Genomic DNA, 18,005 nt, shown 5'->3' with positions numbered 1-18,005 from the left:
GGGGCAGGTGGTGTGATCTGAGGATCTTCTGATATGCATGGGGAGAGATGGTTCCGCCTTCTTGGAGCACATCTGAAAGAGGTGGCATTGCCTCTCCAGAGATGAAAGAGCTGGCGGTGCCATTTCTCTCCCTGCCCCTCAGCACAGGTGCAGAGACACACTTGCTGAGAGCAGCTAACCTGGACATTGGCTCTTTTAGTGTGTGTTCTCTGCTCTGGTGTGACTGCTCTTCTGGATCAAACCTGCATCAGTCTCATTACAGCAAGACCCTCCCCCAGAAGACCAGTGCAAGTTTCTTCTACACCAGGTCCTTAAAGTTTGGAATTTTAAAACTCAACTAGCCTGGCAGTGATAGAGCCCATAATATACTGCAATGCTCTGGGTGGGCAAGCAACCTAGACGCAGACATTGTGAAGGCAGTGATCTAAAGAACACCTGGAACTCATGAGGGGAAATTGTTCAGTTTTCTGGAAGGGCTTCCCAGACAGCAGCAAGCAGGAATTCTCCCCTCCAGGGACAAAGATGCTGGTGGCACCATTTCCGTCCTTGACCCCTCAGCATAAACTAACTCAGTAAACAGCACAGCACCAACACTGGCTGCCTCATCTGCTTACACTAAGCCCTGCCCCCCTGCACTCCTGTGGTACTGCTTTTCTCAGCAAGTGTGCCAAAGAAACAGTTCACTGGGCTTCTCCCCCAGAAGACCAGCACAAACTCTTGTATGCACCATGTCTACTGACCATAGAGTTCTGCAAAGCTTCAGTTCTAGTGGAAGTAGCATCAGGTCTTTTAACAAGCAGACCAGATATGGCTAGTTAAAACTCAGCCATACTCTGGCCAGGGTCCAAACACTCCCCACTACAGGTAAGGAGAAACTCTGCATACCACTGACCTGTGGGATAGACCAGCCAAAATACAGCAGCAGAGTGCATGGAACACACACCAGAGACACTTCCTGAAGTGTCACGCCATTGACGTTATATGACCTCTTCTTAATAAAGCCATTATTGTCAGGAGTAGGAAATATAACAGGCTTTCCTAGCACATAGAAGACAGTGACCTAAACAAAATGCCAAGGCAGAAGAATTCATCCCAAAAGAAGGAACAAGATAAGGTCACGGCCAGGGATCTAATTGAAACAGATATAAGTAATATGCCTGATCCTGAATTTGAAGAAACAATCCTAAGGATAGTAGCTGGGCTTGAGAAAATCATAGAAGGCTTCATGGAGACCCTTATTGCAGAGATAAAAGAGGAGTTAAAGACAAATCAGGCTGAAATAACAAATGCAAAACCAAGATTCAAAGCCAACTGGATGTAATGACCTCAAGGATGGAAGAAACAGAGGAAGGAATAAGTGATACAGAAGATAGAATTATGGAAAATAATGAAACTGAACAAAAGAGGGAAAGAAAAATCTCGGATCATGAAAGTAGACTTAGGGAATTCAGTGACTCCATGAAGTGTAGTGATATTCATATCATAGAAGTCCTAGAAAAAGAGAGAAAAGGGAGAAGGTCTGTTTAAGGGAATTGTGGCTGAAAACTACCCTAATATGGGGAAAGAAACTGATATCCAAATCCAGGAAGCACCAAGAACTCCCATCAAAATCAACAAAAGTAGGCCAACACCAATACATAGTGTAGTTAAATATGCAAAATATAAAGATAAAGAAAAAATCCTAAGAGCATCAAGACAAAAGCCCCTAACATACAAGGGAAGACCAATAAAGTTAGCAGCAGATCTTTCCACAGAAACTTGGCAGGGCAGAAAAAGGTGGCATGATATAATCAACATGCTGAATGGGAAAAATCTGCAGTCAAGAATACTCTCTCCAGCAAGGCTATCATTCAGAATAGAAGGAAAGATAAAGAGTTTCCCAGACAAACAAAAACTAAAGAATTCATGACTACTGAACCAGCCCTGAAAGAAATATTAAAGGGGACTCTGAGTGGGAAAGAAAGACCAAAATCAACAAAGACTAGAAAGAAACAGAGAAAATTTCCAGAAATTATGACAAAACAAGTAATAAAATGGCACTAAATTCATATCTATCAATAATTACTCTGAATGTAAGTGGACTAAGTGCTCTAATCAAAAGACATGGAATGAAAAAAATGAAAAAAAAAAAAAAAACCAAAACAGAACAAAACCTATGACCCATCTATATGTTGCTTACAAGAGACTCATGTTATATTTTATTTTTTTAATTTTAAAAATATTTTATTTTTAGGTAATTTTTACACTAACATAGGACTTGGGCTTATAGCTCTGAGATCAAGAGTTGCAGGCTCTACCAATTGAGTCGGCCAGGTGCCCCAAGAGACTCATTTTAGACCTAAAGACACCTGGAGATTGGAAGTGAGAGGATCAAGAAATATTTACCATGCAAAAGCTCATCAAAAGAAGGCCAGAGTAGCCATACTTCTATCAGACAAACTAGATTTTATTTATTTACTTTAATTAAACATTTAAAGAATTTATTTATTTTAGAATGAGAGCATGAGTGGGAGGGGCAGAGGGAGAGGGAGAGAAAATCTCAAGCAGACTCCATGCTGACCTCAAAGTCTGATGTGGTGCTTGATCCCAAGACCCTGAGATCATGACCTGAGCTGAAACCAAGACCTGAGCTGAAACCATGAGTCATACATTCAACCACTTATGCCATCCGAGTGTCCCTGGACAAACTAGACTTTAAACCAAAGGCTGTAACAAAAGATGAAGAAGGGCATTACATCATAATTAAGGGGTCCATCCAACAAGAAGATCTAACAATTGTAAATATTTATGTTATATATATATTTGGAGCACCCAAATATATAAAACAGTAACAAACATAAAGGAACCCATTGATAATAATACAGTAATAGTAGGATACTAAACACCCTACTCACATCAATGGACAGATCATCTAAATAGAAAATCAACAAGGTTACAATGGCTTTGAATGACATACTGGACCGGATGGACTTAACAGATATATTCAGAACATATCAACCTAAAGCAGCAGAGTATACATTCTTTTCAAGTGCACATGGAACATTCTCCAGAATAGATCACATACTGGGCCACAAATCATGCCTCAATAGGTACAAAGGGATTGAGATCATACCATGTATATTTACCTACCACAGTGCTATGAAACTAGGTAATCCACAAGAAAAAAATCTGGAAAGACCACAAATATACGGAGGTTAAAGAATATCCTACTAAAGAATGAATGAATCAACCAGGAAACTAAAGAAGAAATAAAAATACATGGAAGCAAATCAAAATGAAAACACAATGGTCCAAAGCCTGTGGGATGCAGCAAAAGTGGTCTTAAGAGGGAAGAATATAGCAATACAGGCCTACCTCAGGAAGTAGGAAGAATCTCAAGTAAGCAACCTAACCTTACACTGAAAGGAGCTTGAAAAAGAACAACAAATGAAGCCTAAGGCCAGCAGAATAAGGGAAATAATAAGGATGAAGGCAGAAATAAATGATACAGAAGTAAACAAACCCCAGTAGAACATATCAATGAAACCAGGATCTTGTTCTTTGAAAAAATTAATAAAATTGATAAACCCCTGGACAGACTTATCCAAAAGAAAAGAGAAAGGACCCAAATAAATAAAATCACAAATGAGAGGAGAAAGAACAACTAACACCACAGAAATACAGTTATAAGAGAATATTATGAAAAATTATGTCAACAGATTGGACAATTTGGAAGAAATGGTTAAATTCCTAGAAACATATAAACTACCAAGATTGAAACTGGAGGAAATAGAAAAATTGAACAGAATGATAACCAGCAGAGAAATTGAACCAGTAATAAAAAATCTTTCAACAAACAAAAGTCCAGGGCCAGATGGCTTCACAGGGGAATTCTACCAAATATCAAAGAAGGCTTAATACCTATTCTTCTCAAACTATTCCAAAAACTCCAAAGAAAAACTTCCAAACTTATTCTATGAAGTCAGCATTACCTTGATTCCAAAACTAGAGACACCACTAAAAAAAGAGAACTACAGGCCAATATCCCTGATGAACATGGATGTAAAAATTCTCAACAAAATACTAGCAAATTGAATCTAACAGTACATGAACGAAACACTTACCACGATCAAGTGGGATTTATTCCTGGGTTGTAAGGGTGGTTCAATATTTGCAAATCAATCAACACGATACACCACATTAATAAAAGAAAGCATAAGAATTATATGATCCTCTCAATAGATGCAGAAAAAGTATTTAACAAAGGACAACATCATTCTTGATAGAAGCCCTCAACAAAGTAGGGATAGAGGGAATATACCTCAACATAATAAAGACCATATATGAAAAACCCACAGTTAATATTATCCTCAGTGGTGAATAACTGAGAGCTTTTCCTGTATGGTCAGGAACAAGATAGGGTTTTACATTCTCATCACTGTTATTTAATGTAGTACTGGAAGTCCTAGCTTCAACCATCAGATAACAAAAAGGAATAAAAGGCATCCAAATTGGCAAGGAAGAAAGGCAAAACATTCACTGTTTGCAGATGACATGATGCTCTATGTAGAAAATTCCACCAAAAAATTGCTAGAACTGATACATGAATTCAGTGAAGTCTTAGGATACAAAATCAATGTACAGAAATCCTTTGCATTTCTATACACCAATAATGAAGCAGCAGAAAGAAAAATTGAAAAATGGATCCTGTATACAATTACACCAAAAGCCATAAGATACTTAGGAATAAACCTAACAAACTCTGAAAACTATAAAACACGTATGACGGAAATCAAAGGTGACACAGAGAAATGGAAAAACATTCTGGGGAATGGATTGAAAGAACTAATATTGTTAAAATGTCTATCCTACCCAAATCAATCTATACATTTAATGCAATCCCTATCAAAATACCCCCAGCATCTTTCACAGAGGTAGAACAAACAATCCTAAAATTTGTATGGAATCACAAAAGAAAAAGACCCTAAATAGCCAAAGAAATCTTGAAAAATAAAAGCAGAACTGGAAGCTTCCCAATTCTGAACTTGAAAGTTACATGACAAAGCTGTAGGGATCAAGTCAGTATGGTACTGGCACAAAAACAGATACACAGATCAGTGGAAAAGAATAGAAAACCCAGGAATGGACCCACAACTCTATGGTCAACTAATCTTGACCAAATCAGGAAAGAGTATCCAATGGAAGAAAGACAGTCTCTTCAACAAATGGTGTTGGGAAAACTAGACAGCTACATGCAAAAGAATGAAACTGGACCACTTTCTTACAGCATGCAAAAAAATAAATTCAAAATGGATGAAAGACTTAAATGTGAGACAGGAAACCGTCAAAATCCTAGAGGAAGACATATGCAATATGTAACAACTTCTGTTTTTTAAAAAGATTTATTTACTTTAGAGAGAGAGAGAAGGAGAGCATGAATGGGAGAGGCAAAGGGAGAGGGAGAGAGAATCTCAAGCGGACTCTGCACTGAGCATGGAGCCCAATGAGGTGCTTGCTTTCCCATGCCCTGAGATCATGACCTGAGCTGGAACCAAGAGTCAGATGCTCAAACAACTGCGCCACACAGGTGCCCCAATCTATAGCAACTTCTTACTAGATATGTCTCCTAAAGCAAGGGAAACAAAAGCAAAAATAAACTATTGGGATTTTGTTGAGATAAAAAGCTTCTGTATAGTGAAGGAAACAATCAACAAAGCTAAAAGGCAACTTTTGGAATGGGAGAAGATACTTGAAATGACATATCTGATAAAGGGTTAGTATCCAAAATCTATAAAGAACATAAAATTCATCACCCAAAAAACAATCCAATTAAAAAATGGGCAGTAGACATGAATTCAACATGTATTCAGATGGCCAATAGGCACATGAAAAGATGCTCAACATCACTCATCACCAGGGAAATACAAATCAAAATTCCAATGGGATATCGTCTCACACCTATCAGAGTCGCTAAAATGAATAGCACAGGAAACAACAGATGTTGGCGAGGATTCAGAGAAAGGGGAACTCTCTTAGACTGTTGGTGGTAATACAAACTCTGGAGCCACTCTGGAGAACAGTATGGAGTTCTTTAGAAAGTAAAAAATAGACTGTCTTACCATCCAGTAATTGCACTATTGGTATTTACCCAAGGATACAAAAATACAAATTCGAAAGTGTACAGTGCAACCTGATGTTTATAGCAGCATAACCAACAATAGCCAAATTACAGAAAGAGTCCAAATGACCATTGACTGATAAATAGATGAAGAAGAGGTGGGGTACACACACACACACACACACACACACACACACACACACACTGGAATATTACTCAGCTATCAAAAAGAATGAAATCTTGACATTTGCAATGATGTGGATGGAACTAGAGATTATTATGCTAGACCAAATAAGTCAGAGAAAGACAAAAACCATATGATTTCACTCATATGTGGAATTTAAGAAACAAAAAGATGAACATGGGGGAAAAAGGGAGGCAAATCATAAAAGACTCTTAACATTTAGAGAGCAAACTGAGGGTTACTGGAGGGAGGGAAGGCATAGGCTAAATGGGTGATGGGAATTAAGGAGAGCCCTTGTGATGAGCACTGGGGGTTGTATTTAAGTGATGAATTGCTAAATTCTATACCTGAAACTAATATTACACTGTATGTTAATTAATTGGAAATTAAATAAAAACTTGAAAAAAAAGAATTTTATGTGTTTTCACAGTGAACATGAATGATTTTTGATGATTCTTTTGGATTTTCCATTTTCTATCACATTAGTTCCACTTGCGTGGACATTGAGGAATAAAACATTTGTTCCATTTCTAATATTATACTTTAATTTGAAAATTGTTTGATAGAACTGTTTTCTGTCTTGAGGCAATTTCTGAGTTAATTGAACTGTGGTGGGTGGGTCCACCCACCACAGCTCACCAGAAATAATGGTGAGACCAAATCAACACTACCAAATCGATTTTGTTTATAACCTTGGGCATAGTAAAATATCTGCTAATGAAAGGAGCAGAGTCTTTCATTAAAGAATATGCAGTTCTTTTTGTTTGAAAAAATGAGAGGTGGCATTTAAAAGCCACAAAAACATGATAGATAATACACCTGCCAGTTATGTTAAAGCTGTATAATAGGACTTGATAAAACCATATTTGAAAAATCTACTCTGATGCTTTAACTTTTCAGATTAGAAAGAGAGTATTTCTCTAAAAACAAGAAACTAAATGAAGAGATCGAGGAACAGAAGAAAGTAATTATAGACCTTTCAAAGAGACTCCAGTATAATGAAAAAAGTTGCAGTGAATTACAGGAAGAACTTGTAATGGTAAGGATAAAAAAACCCTATGGCAATTACTTTATTGGGTCAAATTCGATGTTTAACAGGTTCCCCCCCCACTACATGCCATGAGATAATAGCATGAAAGTAATTTTAGTGCCATTGATATAAAATTTCAAAATCAGAGATGCTGATTACAACAAAGATATATGTGATAAAACCTCTCTCTAGAAAAATTGGGAAAACTAATAGGGAAAAATTGGGAAAACAGAATTATAGATTATTTTAGAATTTATTCAGGGGCCTTCCTTCCTTCCTTCCTTCCTTCCTTCCTTCCTTCCTTCCTTCCTTCTTCCTTCCGCCCTTCCTCCCTTCCCCCTTCCCCCTTCCCCCCCTCCCCCCTCCTTCCCCTACCCCTCTGGTGCATTGTTACTTAGGTGAGAGGGGGATCAGGGTTTATAATCAATAGATCTAATGATTTCAAAGATTCCCTTTTGTAGTCATTTTGTACCTGATCATTTTGTTTCTATTCCCCAATAATCCATCTTTCACACCATCACCACATTTGTCTTCCTGAGTTATTGATCTGATCTTGTCATCCTCACTTTATTAAAAAACCATCAATGTCTCCTTGTTGTTTTCAGAATGAAGTTCAGCTTCTTGCCATATAATCTAAAGCCCCTTTCTTTATGGCTCCGTGTTAACTCTTTGAGCTTCTTCTGTGTCCACTGCCCTCTATCTTGCTTCAGCCCTTAGTGTATTATTCTTGCCTTCCTAAACACATTGTATATTTTCATATCTTCTTGCTTTTGTTCAAGCTGTTCGTTTTTTTTGACTCACACTAACTGAACTGCATCTTTTCTTTTGTTCCATTAATAAACCCCTGTGTATCCTGTAATGCCCTGCTCTGACATCTTGCAATCTGTGCAGCCCTCCATGATTCCCTCTTTCCCCACTGTCCCATCCTTATAGTCAGAATTTTGCCTTTTCCCAACTTTGTGTTTCCTTTTTTTAAATTTTAAAAAATATTGGTTTGAGAGGAGAGAGACCACACAAGTTGGGAGAAGGGGCAGAGGGAGAGGGAGAAGGAGATTCCCCGCTGAGCAGGGAGCCTGATGTGGGGCTCAATCGCAGGATCTTGAGATCATGACCTGAGCCAAAGGCAGATGCTTAACTGCCTGAGCCATCCAGGCACCCCCAGCTTTGTGTTTCTTTCGTACTTATTTTACCATCTTCACCACAGTTTAGCATAATACTCACCAAATCTGATATGTATTATCTCTGCTAAGAGATTGTGAATGCATTGGAGTTAACATAATTCATTTTACATATGAAGATTCCACTATAGTGCTTGCCTCCTTAAACATTTGTTGGATGCATGTATTTGGTTGATGTAGCACACTGCTGTTCAGTAGTTTGCTGGGAACCCCAAAAGGGAGGGCATAAAATCTAGAGTAACACCCTGTGTTTTTTTCTTGTTCCCCACATGAATACCTTCTGCAGACTTAGCTAATTCACTTTCAATTCTTAGTGATATCAGTTATTGAAGAAAATAAATATTTTTCTCCTTGTCAAAAGATATGGAGACTCTGGGTTATATTAAGAAGTGGTGGCCAAATTAGCGCTGCCCAGATAGAAAGGTAGTGATGGGATAAAATTTAAACTCTATCACTTTCAAATGATCAATATTTTTTTTATGTATATGCATACTTTATTTATTTTTTTATTGGAGTTCAATTTGTCAACATATAGCATAAGACCCAGTCAAGTGCCTCCCTCAGTGCCCATCACCCAGTCACCCCAACCCCCCACCCACCTCCCTTTCCACCACCCCTTGTTCATTTCCCAGACTTAGGTGTCTCTCATGTTCCGTCACCCTCACTGATATTTCCCAGTCATTTTCTCTCCTTTCCCCTTTATTCCCTTTCACTATTTTTTATATTCCCCAAATGAATGAGACCATATAATGTTTGTCCTTCTCCGATTGACTTGCTTCACTCAGCATAATACCCTCCAGTTCCATCCACGTGAAAGCAAATGGTGGGTATTTGTCGTTTCTAATGGCTGAGTAATATTCCATTGTATACATAGACCACATCTTCTTTATCCATTCATCTTTCGATGGACACTGAGGCTCCTTCCATAGTTTGGCTATTGTGGACATTGCTGCTATAAACATTGGGGGGCAGGTGTCCTGCCGTTTCACTGCATCTGTATCTTTGGGGTAAATCCCCAGCAGGGCAATTGCTGGGTTGTAGGGTAGCTCTATTTTTAACTCTTTGAGGAACCTCCACACAGTTTTCCAGATTGGCTGGACCAGCTCACATTCCCACCAACAGTGCAAGAGGGTTCCCCTTTCTCCACATCCTCTCCAACATTTGTGGTTTCCTGCCTTGTTAATTTTCCCCATTCTCACTGGTGTGAGGGGGTATCTCATTGAGGTTTTAATTTGTATTTTTCTGATGGCAAGTAATGTGGAGCATTTTCTCATGTACTTGTTGGCCATGTCTGTCTTCCTTGGTGAAATTTCTGTTCATGTCTTTTGCCCATTTCATGATTGGATGGTTTGTTTCTTTTCTGTTGAGTTTAATAAGTTCTTTATAGATCTTGGATACTAGCCCTTTATCTGATATGTCATTTGCAAATGTCTTCTCCCACTTTGTAGGTTGTCTTTTAATTTTGTTTACAGTTTCTTTTGCTGTGCAGAAGCTTTTTATCTTGATTAAGTCCCAGTAGTTCATTTTTGCTTTTGTTTCCCTTGCCTTCATAGATGTATCTGCAAGAAGTTGCTGTGGCCAAGTTCAAAAAGGGTGTTGCCTGTGTTCTCCTCTAGGATTTTGATGGATTCTTGTCTCACATTTAGATCTTTTATCCATTTTGAGTTTATCTTTGTGTCTGGTGTAAGAGAATGGTCTAGTTTCATTCTTCTGCACGTGGCTGTCCAATTTTTCCAGCACCATTTATTGAAGAGGCTGTCCTTTTTCCAGTGGATAGTCTTTGCTGCTTTGTCGAATATTAGTTGACCATAGAGTTGAGGGCCCATTTCTGGATTCTCTATTCTGTTCCATTGGTCTATGTGTCTGTTTTTGTGCCAGTACCACACTGCCTTGATGATCACAGCTTTGTAGTACAACCTGAAATCTGGCATTGTGATGCCCCCAGCTCTGGTTGTCTTTTTCAATATTCCCCTGGCTATTCAGGGTCTTTCTGATTCCACACGAATCTTAAAATGATTTGTTTCAACTCTCTGAAGAAAGTCCGTGCTATTTTGATAGGGATTGCATTAAATGCGTAAATTGCCCTGGGTAGCATTGACATTTTCACAATATTAATTCTTCCAATCCACAAGCATGGAATATTTTTCCATCTCTTTGAGTCTTCCTCAATTTCTTTCGAAGTGTTCTGTAGTTTTTAGGGTATAGATCCTTTACCTCTTTGGTTAGGTTTATTCCTAGGTATCTTATGCTTTTGGATGCAATTATAAATGGGATTGCCTCCGTAATTTTTCTTTCTTCAGTTTCATTGTTAGTTATTGAAATGCCACTGATTTCTAGGCATTGATTTTGTATCCTGCCGCACTGCCGAATTGCTGTATGAGTTCTAGCAATCTTGGGGTGGAGTCTTTTGGGTTTTCTATGTACAGTATCATGTCATCTGCAAAGAGGGAGAGTTTGACTTCTTCTTTGCCAATTTGAATGCCTTTTATTTCTTTTTGTTGCCTGATTGCTGAGGCTAGGACTTCCAGTACTATGTTGAATAGCAGTGGTGAGAGTGGACATTCCTGTCATGTTCCTGATCCTAGGGAAAAGGCTCCCAGTGTTTCCCCATTGAGAATGATATTTGCTGTGGGTTTTTCATAGATGGCTTTTAAGATCCTGAGGAATGTTCCCTTTGTCCCTGTACTCTGAAGAGTTTTGATCAGGAATGGATGCTGTATTTTGTCAAATGCTTTCTCTGCATCTAACGAGAGGATCATATGGTTCTTGTTTTTTCTCTTGTTATGATCTATTACGTTGATTCCTTTACGAATGTTGAACCAGCCTTGCATGACGGGGATAAATCCCACTTGTTCATGGTGAATAATCTTTCTTCTTAATGTATTGTTGGATCCTATTGGTAAGTATCTTGTTGAGAATTTTTGTATCTGTGTTCATCAGGGATATTGGTCTGTAATTCTTCTTTTTGGTGGGGTCTTTGTCTGGTTTTGGAATTAAGGTGATGCTGGCCTTGTAGAATGAGTTTGGAAGTATTCCATCTCTTTCTGTCTTTTGGAACAACTTTAGTAGAATAGGTATTGTTTCTTCTTTAGACGTTTGATAGAATTCCCCTAGGAAGCCATCTGTTCCTGGACTTTTGTGTCTTGGGAGGTTTTTGATGACTGCTTCAATTTCCTCCCTGGTTATTGGCCTGTTCAGGTTTTCTCTTTCTTTCTGTTCCAGTTTTGGTAGTTTGTGTTTTTCCAGAAATGCGTCCATTTCTTCTAGATTGCCTAATTTATTGGCATGTAGCTGCTCATAATATGTTTTTTAAATTATTTGTATTTCCTTGGTATTGCTTGTGGTATCTCCTTTTTTTATTAATTTGAGTCTTTTTTCTTTTTAATAAGGCTGGCTAATGGTTTATCTATCTTATTAATTCTTTCAAAGAACCAAGTCCTGGTTTTGTTGATCTGTTCTACAGTTCTTCTGGTTTCTATTTCATTGAGTTCTGCTTGAATCTTTATTAACTCTCTTCTGCTTGGTGTAGATTTTATTTGCTGTTCTTTCTCCAGTTCCTTTAGGTGCAAGGTTAGCTTGTGTATTTGAGTTTTTCCAATTTTTTGAGGGATGCTTGTATTGTGATGTATTTCCATCTCAGGACTGCTTTTGCTGTATCCCAAAGATTTTGAATGGTTGTATCCTCATTCTCATTAGTTTCCATGAATCTTTTTAATTCTTCTCTAACTTCCTGGTTGACCCTTTCATCTTTTAGCAGGATGCCTTTAACCTTCATGTGTTTGAGTTTCTTCCAAATTTCTTCTTGTGATTGAGTTCAGGTTTCAAAGCATTATGGTCTGAAAATAGCAGGGGACAATCCCAGTCTTTTGGTATCGGTTGAGACCTGATTTGTGACCCAGTATGTGGTCTATTCTGGAGAAAGTTCCATGTACACTTGAGAAGAATGTGTATTCATTTGCATTCAGATGTAAAGTTCTGTAAATATCTGTGAAATCCATCTGGTCCAGTGTATCATTTAAAGCTCTTGTTTCTTTGGAGATGTTGTGCTTAGATAATCTGTCAGGTGCAGAAAGTGCCATGTTGGAATCTCCCAGTATTAGTGTATTATTGTCTAAGTATGTCTTTACTTTGTTCATTAATTTTTTTAAAGGATTTATTTATTTATTTATTCATGATAGACATAGAGAGAGAGAGAGAGGCAGAGATACAGGCAGAGGGAGAAGCAGGCTCCATGCCAGGAGCCCGACGCGGGACTCGATTCCGGGACTCCAGGATTGCGCCCTGGGCCAAAGGCAGGTGCTAAACTGCTGAGCCACCCAGGGATCCCCCAGTTTGTTTATTAATTGGTTGATATGCTTGGCAGCTCCCACATTAGGGGCATAAATATTCATGATTGTTAGGTCCTCTTGTTGGATAGATCCTTTAAGTGTGATATAGTGTCCCTCTTCATGTCTTACTGCAGTCTTTGGGATAAACTTTAATTTATCTGATATAAGTATTGCTACCCCTGCTTTCCTTTGAGGACCATTTGAATGGTAAATGGTTCTCCAACCTTTCATTTTCAGGATGTAGGTGTCCTTAGGTCTAAAATGAGTCTCTTGTAGAAAGCAAATAGATGGGTCTTGCTTTTTTTATCCAGTCTAAAACCCTGCATCTTTTGATGGGCTCATTAAGCCCATTCATGTTCAGAGTTACTATTGAAAGATATGAATTTAGTGTCATCATAATACCTGTTCAGTCCCTGTTTTTGTGGTTTGTTTCTTTGGACTTCTTTCTTTTACAGAGTCCCTCTTAATATTTCTTTAGAGCTGGTTTGGGGGTCACATATTCTTTCAGTTTCTGCCTATCTTGGAAGCTCTTTATCTCTCCTTCTATTCTGAATGAGAGCCTTGCTGGATAAAGTATTCTTGGCTGCATGCTCTTCTCATTTAGGACCCTGAATATATCCTGCCAGCCCTTTCTGGCCTGCCAGGTGTCTGTGGAGAGGTCTGCTATTAATCTAATATTTCTCCCCATATAAGTTAGGGATCTCTTGTCTCTTGCTGCTTTAAGGATTTTCTCCTTATCTTTGGGATTTGTAAGTTTCACTATTAAATGTCGAGGTGTTAAATGTTTTTTTTTTTATTTTTTATTTTGTGTGTGTGGGACCTCTCTATCTCCTGGATCTGAATGCCTGTTTCCCTCCCCAAATTTAGGGAAGTTCTCAGCTATGATTTGTTCAAATATGCTTTCTGGTCCTCTGTCCCTCTCGGCGCCCTCTGGAACCCCAATAAATGTAGATTTTTCCTTCTGAGGCTGTCATTTATTTCCCTTAACCTTTCCTCATGGTATTTTAATTGCTTTTCTCTTTTTTTCCTCACCTTCCTTCCTTGCCATCAACTTGTCTTCTATGTCACTCACTCTCTCTTCTACCTCATTAACTCTCGTTGTTAGGACCTCCAGTTTAGATTGCATCTCATTTAATTGATTTTTGATTTCAGCCTGATTAGATCTAAATTCTGCAGTCATGAAGTCTCTTGAATCCTTTATGCTTTTTTCCAGAGCCACCAGTAGCTTTATAATTGTGCTTCTGAATTGGCTTTCTGACATCAAATTGTAACCCAAATTCTGTAACTCTGTGGCAGAGAGTACTGTTTCTGATTCTTTTGTGGTGAGTTCTTTCTAGTCATTTTGCTCAGTGCAGAGTGGCTAAAAACGAGTTGTACTAGAAAAAGAAAGGAAAAAAAAAAGAAAATAAAAAGGAGGGGTATCCTCTGGTTTTATGTACTCTAAATCCCTCAACTTCCCCTGGAGCTTTCCAGCACTGCTGGTCAAGAACTTACTCTTCCCCTGTCCTTACAGCTGGTCTTCTGGGGGCGGGGCCTGCTGTGCTGATTCTCAGGTGTGTGCACGTGGGGGAGCTGCCCCGCCCCCTGCCAGGTGCAAGGCCCAGTGGGAGCTGTTTTTCCTGTGAGGCCCCTGTTCCCTGGCGGCCCCGCCCCTTCCCAGGCACAGGGTGACACTAGGAGGAACAACCCCACTGGCGGCAGCCAGCTCTCCAGCTCTGGAGTCAGCTCCCCGCAGTAACTACCACAGTCTCCCAGTCTGCACTGGCCTGGATACTCCCGGGGTGGGGGACGCTGACCTGCACAGATTGGGGGCGCCCAGCGCGACAGCATCCTCGCTGTCCTGGGCCCTCCCCGCCTCCCTGTCCCGGGGGGAGCCCAGGATTCTGGGCTGTGTCCCCCGCGCCCTGGGCTCTGGGGCCTGCGCTGCTGGAATCGCGCTCCCAGGGCCGCGGTTCCCGAAGGCAGCAGGGCGCAGCCCCCTCCGCCCGGAGTCCCCGCCTGACCGACTGGCTGTTCTCTGACGCTGCGCCGGGCGCTCCAGCCCTTTACCGCGCTGGGCCCGCGGGGTGCGGGTGCACGTCCTCTGTCAGTGAACCCGGGAGGCTGGACGCTCCACTGCCCCTCCTGTGGTTCTGCCCGGGTTCCCTGCTGAGTGCCTTTCAGTCCGGGAACAATCTGGTGTGGATTTTTAAAGTTCCTGCTTCTCCGGGGCTGGGCTCTTCTGTCCCAGAGGCTCTTGCTCCCCGGCCTTAGCCCGGCTCCTGCGGGGCCCCTCCCGTACTTGATTCTTTATTTTTTCTACCTTCCTACCTTGTTAGAAGCACAGAGTCTTCTCTCTGTAGCGTTCCAGCTGTCCTCTCCTTAAATCTCAGTCGAATTTGTAGGTTTTCAAGATGATTTGAAAGTTATCTAGGTAAGTTGGGGCCGGGTGGGTTGAGGACCCCACTCCTCCGCCAGCTTGCCCCAACCCCCAAATGATCTAATGTTATATGTGATCTTCATTTAACCCAAGATATTCATTGTGTTCTGATTCAGGGACTGATACTATTCTTCGCTGTTGGGTTAAATTTGTAGTTTGAGTTCTTTGAATGTGAAATTTTTAGGAAGCTTAGGGCTCTCTGTGTAGCATACCTCTATTGCCTGTTCACTCTTGTGTGCTAACCCTCAATTTCCTAGGCTATCCTACTTCTTGACTCCTGGCTCAGGAGATGAATCAGTGGTGGGGAAACACATGTCAAAGCCATTGAGCTGAGTCACGGATTTGGTCTTCTTGCTTATAGACTGTATTCAGTAGTTTGAAAAGTTAGCCAGAGTTACAACTAAGAATTCACCGGGAGAGACAGTCATCAGTGTCAGTTGTATGAATTATCCTAATTTAGCTTTCTACATTCCAGTGACTAGATACAAATGAAAGAAGACAGGCTTAATTCACCGTGGAGGGTACTGGTACTTGGTGATGAAAAAATTTCACTTGGTGCTAACAGGTTTTTCTTTTTCAATTTTTACAACTTGGCACATGGTCTGAAATAAGGCAAGTTGCAGCTTATGGGCAATCTTTGTTCACTTGTTTGGGCCTCATCCTATGAAGCACTGTTGTGATCATAGTGAGGAAGAGTGCAGACTAATTATTTCTGCAAAGCTTGATGGATTACTAGACATTGTCACAGATCAGTGAATAATAGTTCCTTGCTGAAGAGCTAATGATTCAGGTTGCACCTAAGTGATCTATACTGTATATGCTTCAATCTAACTATACTTTTCCTTTCTATTTTTCATCTTTCTTAAACCTATAGCTTTGTCTTATTTTCTTCCATCTTCCTGTTTCTTTTGCTTCCCCCCCCTTCCCTATAATGAGATTTCTAACTTGTTCTGTTTTCTGATTGGAGCTGTTGTTCTCTAGCACTTTACCTGACCATAATATAAAATTTAAGAATTATTTAATGAAAAAATTTTAATGAAAATACTGTTACTTTATGTATTAAGTACAGTGTTTTTCTTTTTTATAAAAAATTCATCTAGCACTTTTTCTAAATATATTTTTCTTGTACATATTCTTTGATTGCTTTTTTTTCCCCCAGTAGATTAGTGGCTCTTGGAATGGGGAGAGGGCAAAGTTTTAGAAAATTTTTCTCAAAAGAGGTATCTGTCAAATTAAAAGTTTTAAAACATAAAAAATAGCATTTTTTCTAGTTTTGTATCCTCAAAGCTAGCTATTATTATCTTTGATTTGAATTCATAATAGGTTTGACTAAAGAAAAAATGACCTTAAGAGGAGGCTTTTACCTTTGCTTTTGGAAATCAAGTTTTGTTTTAATGACATCTCAGGATCCCATGTACCTGTGTGTCTTTCTCACACTTATATTTTTTTGAGCATAATAGTTTCAGTATTTTTTAGAATATAAATGGGAAGTATAAATTACTTACAGGTAATTTTTCTCTCCCTTTGAGGTAACAGCTTGTTTTCCAGACTAGGTCATGTTCATGGTCATTATTCAAGTCTTAGTCTTTATTTTCTCTGTTGCATTGCAAGAAAAAATTAAAGCCACTTTCCTCTCTAGGTTTACTAGTGAGATTAAGGTGTTATTAATAATGCAAAGACTTCAGGAAGTTTTGATTTAAAAATAATAGTTGTATAACTTAGTATAAGTGTGTAACTAAGCTTTTAGAGTTGGAGGGGGTCTCAGAGATTGTCTAGGTAAGAATACATGAAGTGTTAATAAACCACTTGGAAAGTGATAGCTCTCTTGTTTCAGGAGATATAATACAAATATACAACATAATTTTGGAGTATGTTGAATCCTTTGTTGGTATTTAAGAAATATAAACTCAGACAACTTTAACTTTACTTTTATATTAATGAAATTTCTTCTATTCATTGTATGGGTTTGAGAAATATGATTAGTAAATGAATGGCATATTGTTATTATATTTAATGCCATAGAATTAATAGAATTTAAATATAGGACATCTAAAGATTTAACAAAATTAGTTTTGTGTTCTGTGTTATACACTATCGAATTTGACTTTAAAAAGTTTTGATTAAAATTGAACTATTAATTTCACAATCTATGAGTTTAATAATGATTTAATCAACTACTAAATAAAACTGACTTTCTAATTTAAGTTGCTTAGTGATTATGCTTATTAAAGTCCATCAGAGGCTCAACATATCCAGTTGGGTCTTTTAGTCATTACTGTGAATTTTTATATTTGCTTCTCCCGAAGCAGGGGAGCTATCATTTTAAAATTGGTATTATTAGGATTTGCTTTGTGCTTTCTACAATGAAATTTTTTAAGTCCATCATTTCTTGAGATTTGTTTCTCTGCCACTCAGTAATATTTAGTTACAGCTCTAGGAGAGACCATATATTGAAAAGGGAATTCTAGTTCTCATGAGGTTTTGTTCAAAGAATATTTTATTCTCTAAAGAACTTGTGATTGAAAATGGTCAAGTGTACGTTTTTTCCCTGTACTTTGGGGGTTTAACTGATTATATAATACAATGATTGCCAGCATTAGATAGGATTTTGGAAAGTGCTCTGATTACTATGCTTTGTGGTAAAGTTAATGTTTCTTGATAATATTTTTGCTTCAAATGATCTGTTAGGTTTGCTTTAGGGTGACATGTCTCTGATTTTGCAGAAGGTACCCGAAACTAATTGGCTAATAAATATTCTATATTGATTTT

The 18,005-nt window shown here is 38.8% G+C and overlaps 1 protein-coding gene across 10 annotated transcripts in view; it reads left to right on the top strand.

The window, feature by feature from the left end:
- CCDC171 (coiled-coil domain containing 171) overlaps positions 1-18,005 on the top strand; it is a 396,084-nt gene that overhangs the window by 82,392 nt on the left and 295,687 nt on the right. For 9 of the 10 annotated variants that reach the window (XR_008661460.1, XR_008661461.1, XM_055302495.1 and 6 more), the window contains one exon: positions 7,182-7,320. The exons of the other annotated variant lie outside the window; for it this stretch is intronic. Coding sequence is in view for 7 of the 9 variants with exons in the window: in XM_055302495.1 (XP_055158470.1) it covers positions 7,182-7,320 (139 nt within the window). In the remaining 2 variants the exon portion in view is untranslated. The remainder of the gene's footprint in view (positions 1-7,181; positions 7,321-18,005) is intronic. 10 annotated transcript variants of the gene reach the window in all.

The sequence above is a fragment of the Nyctereutes procyonoides genome, unplaced genomic scaffold (genome assembly GCF_905146905.1).
Source record: "Nyctereutes procyonoides isolate TBG_1078 unplaced genomic scaffold, NYPRO_anot_genome, whole genome shotgun sequence".
NCBI classification, from domain to species: Eukaryota; Metazoa; Chordata; class Mammalia; order Carnivora; family Canidae; genus Nyctereutes; species Nyctereutes procyonoides.
This window is presented reverse-complemented; position numbering and strand designations above follow the sequence as displayed.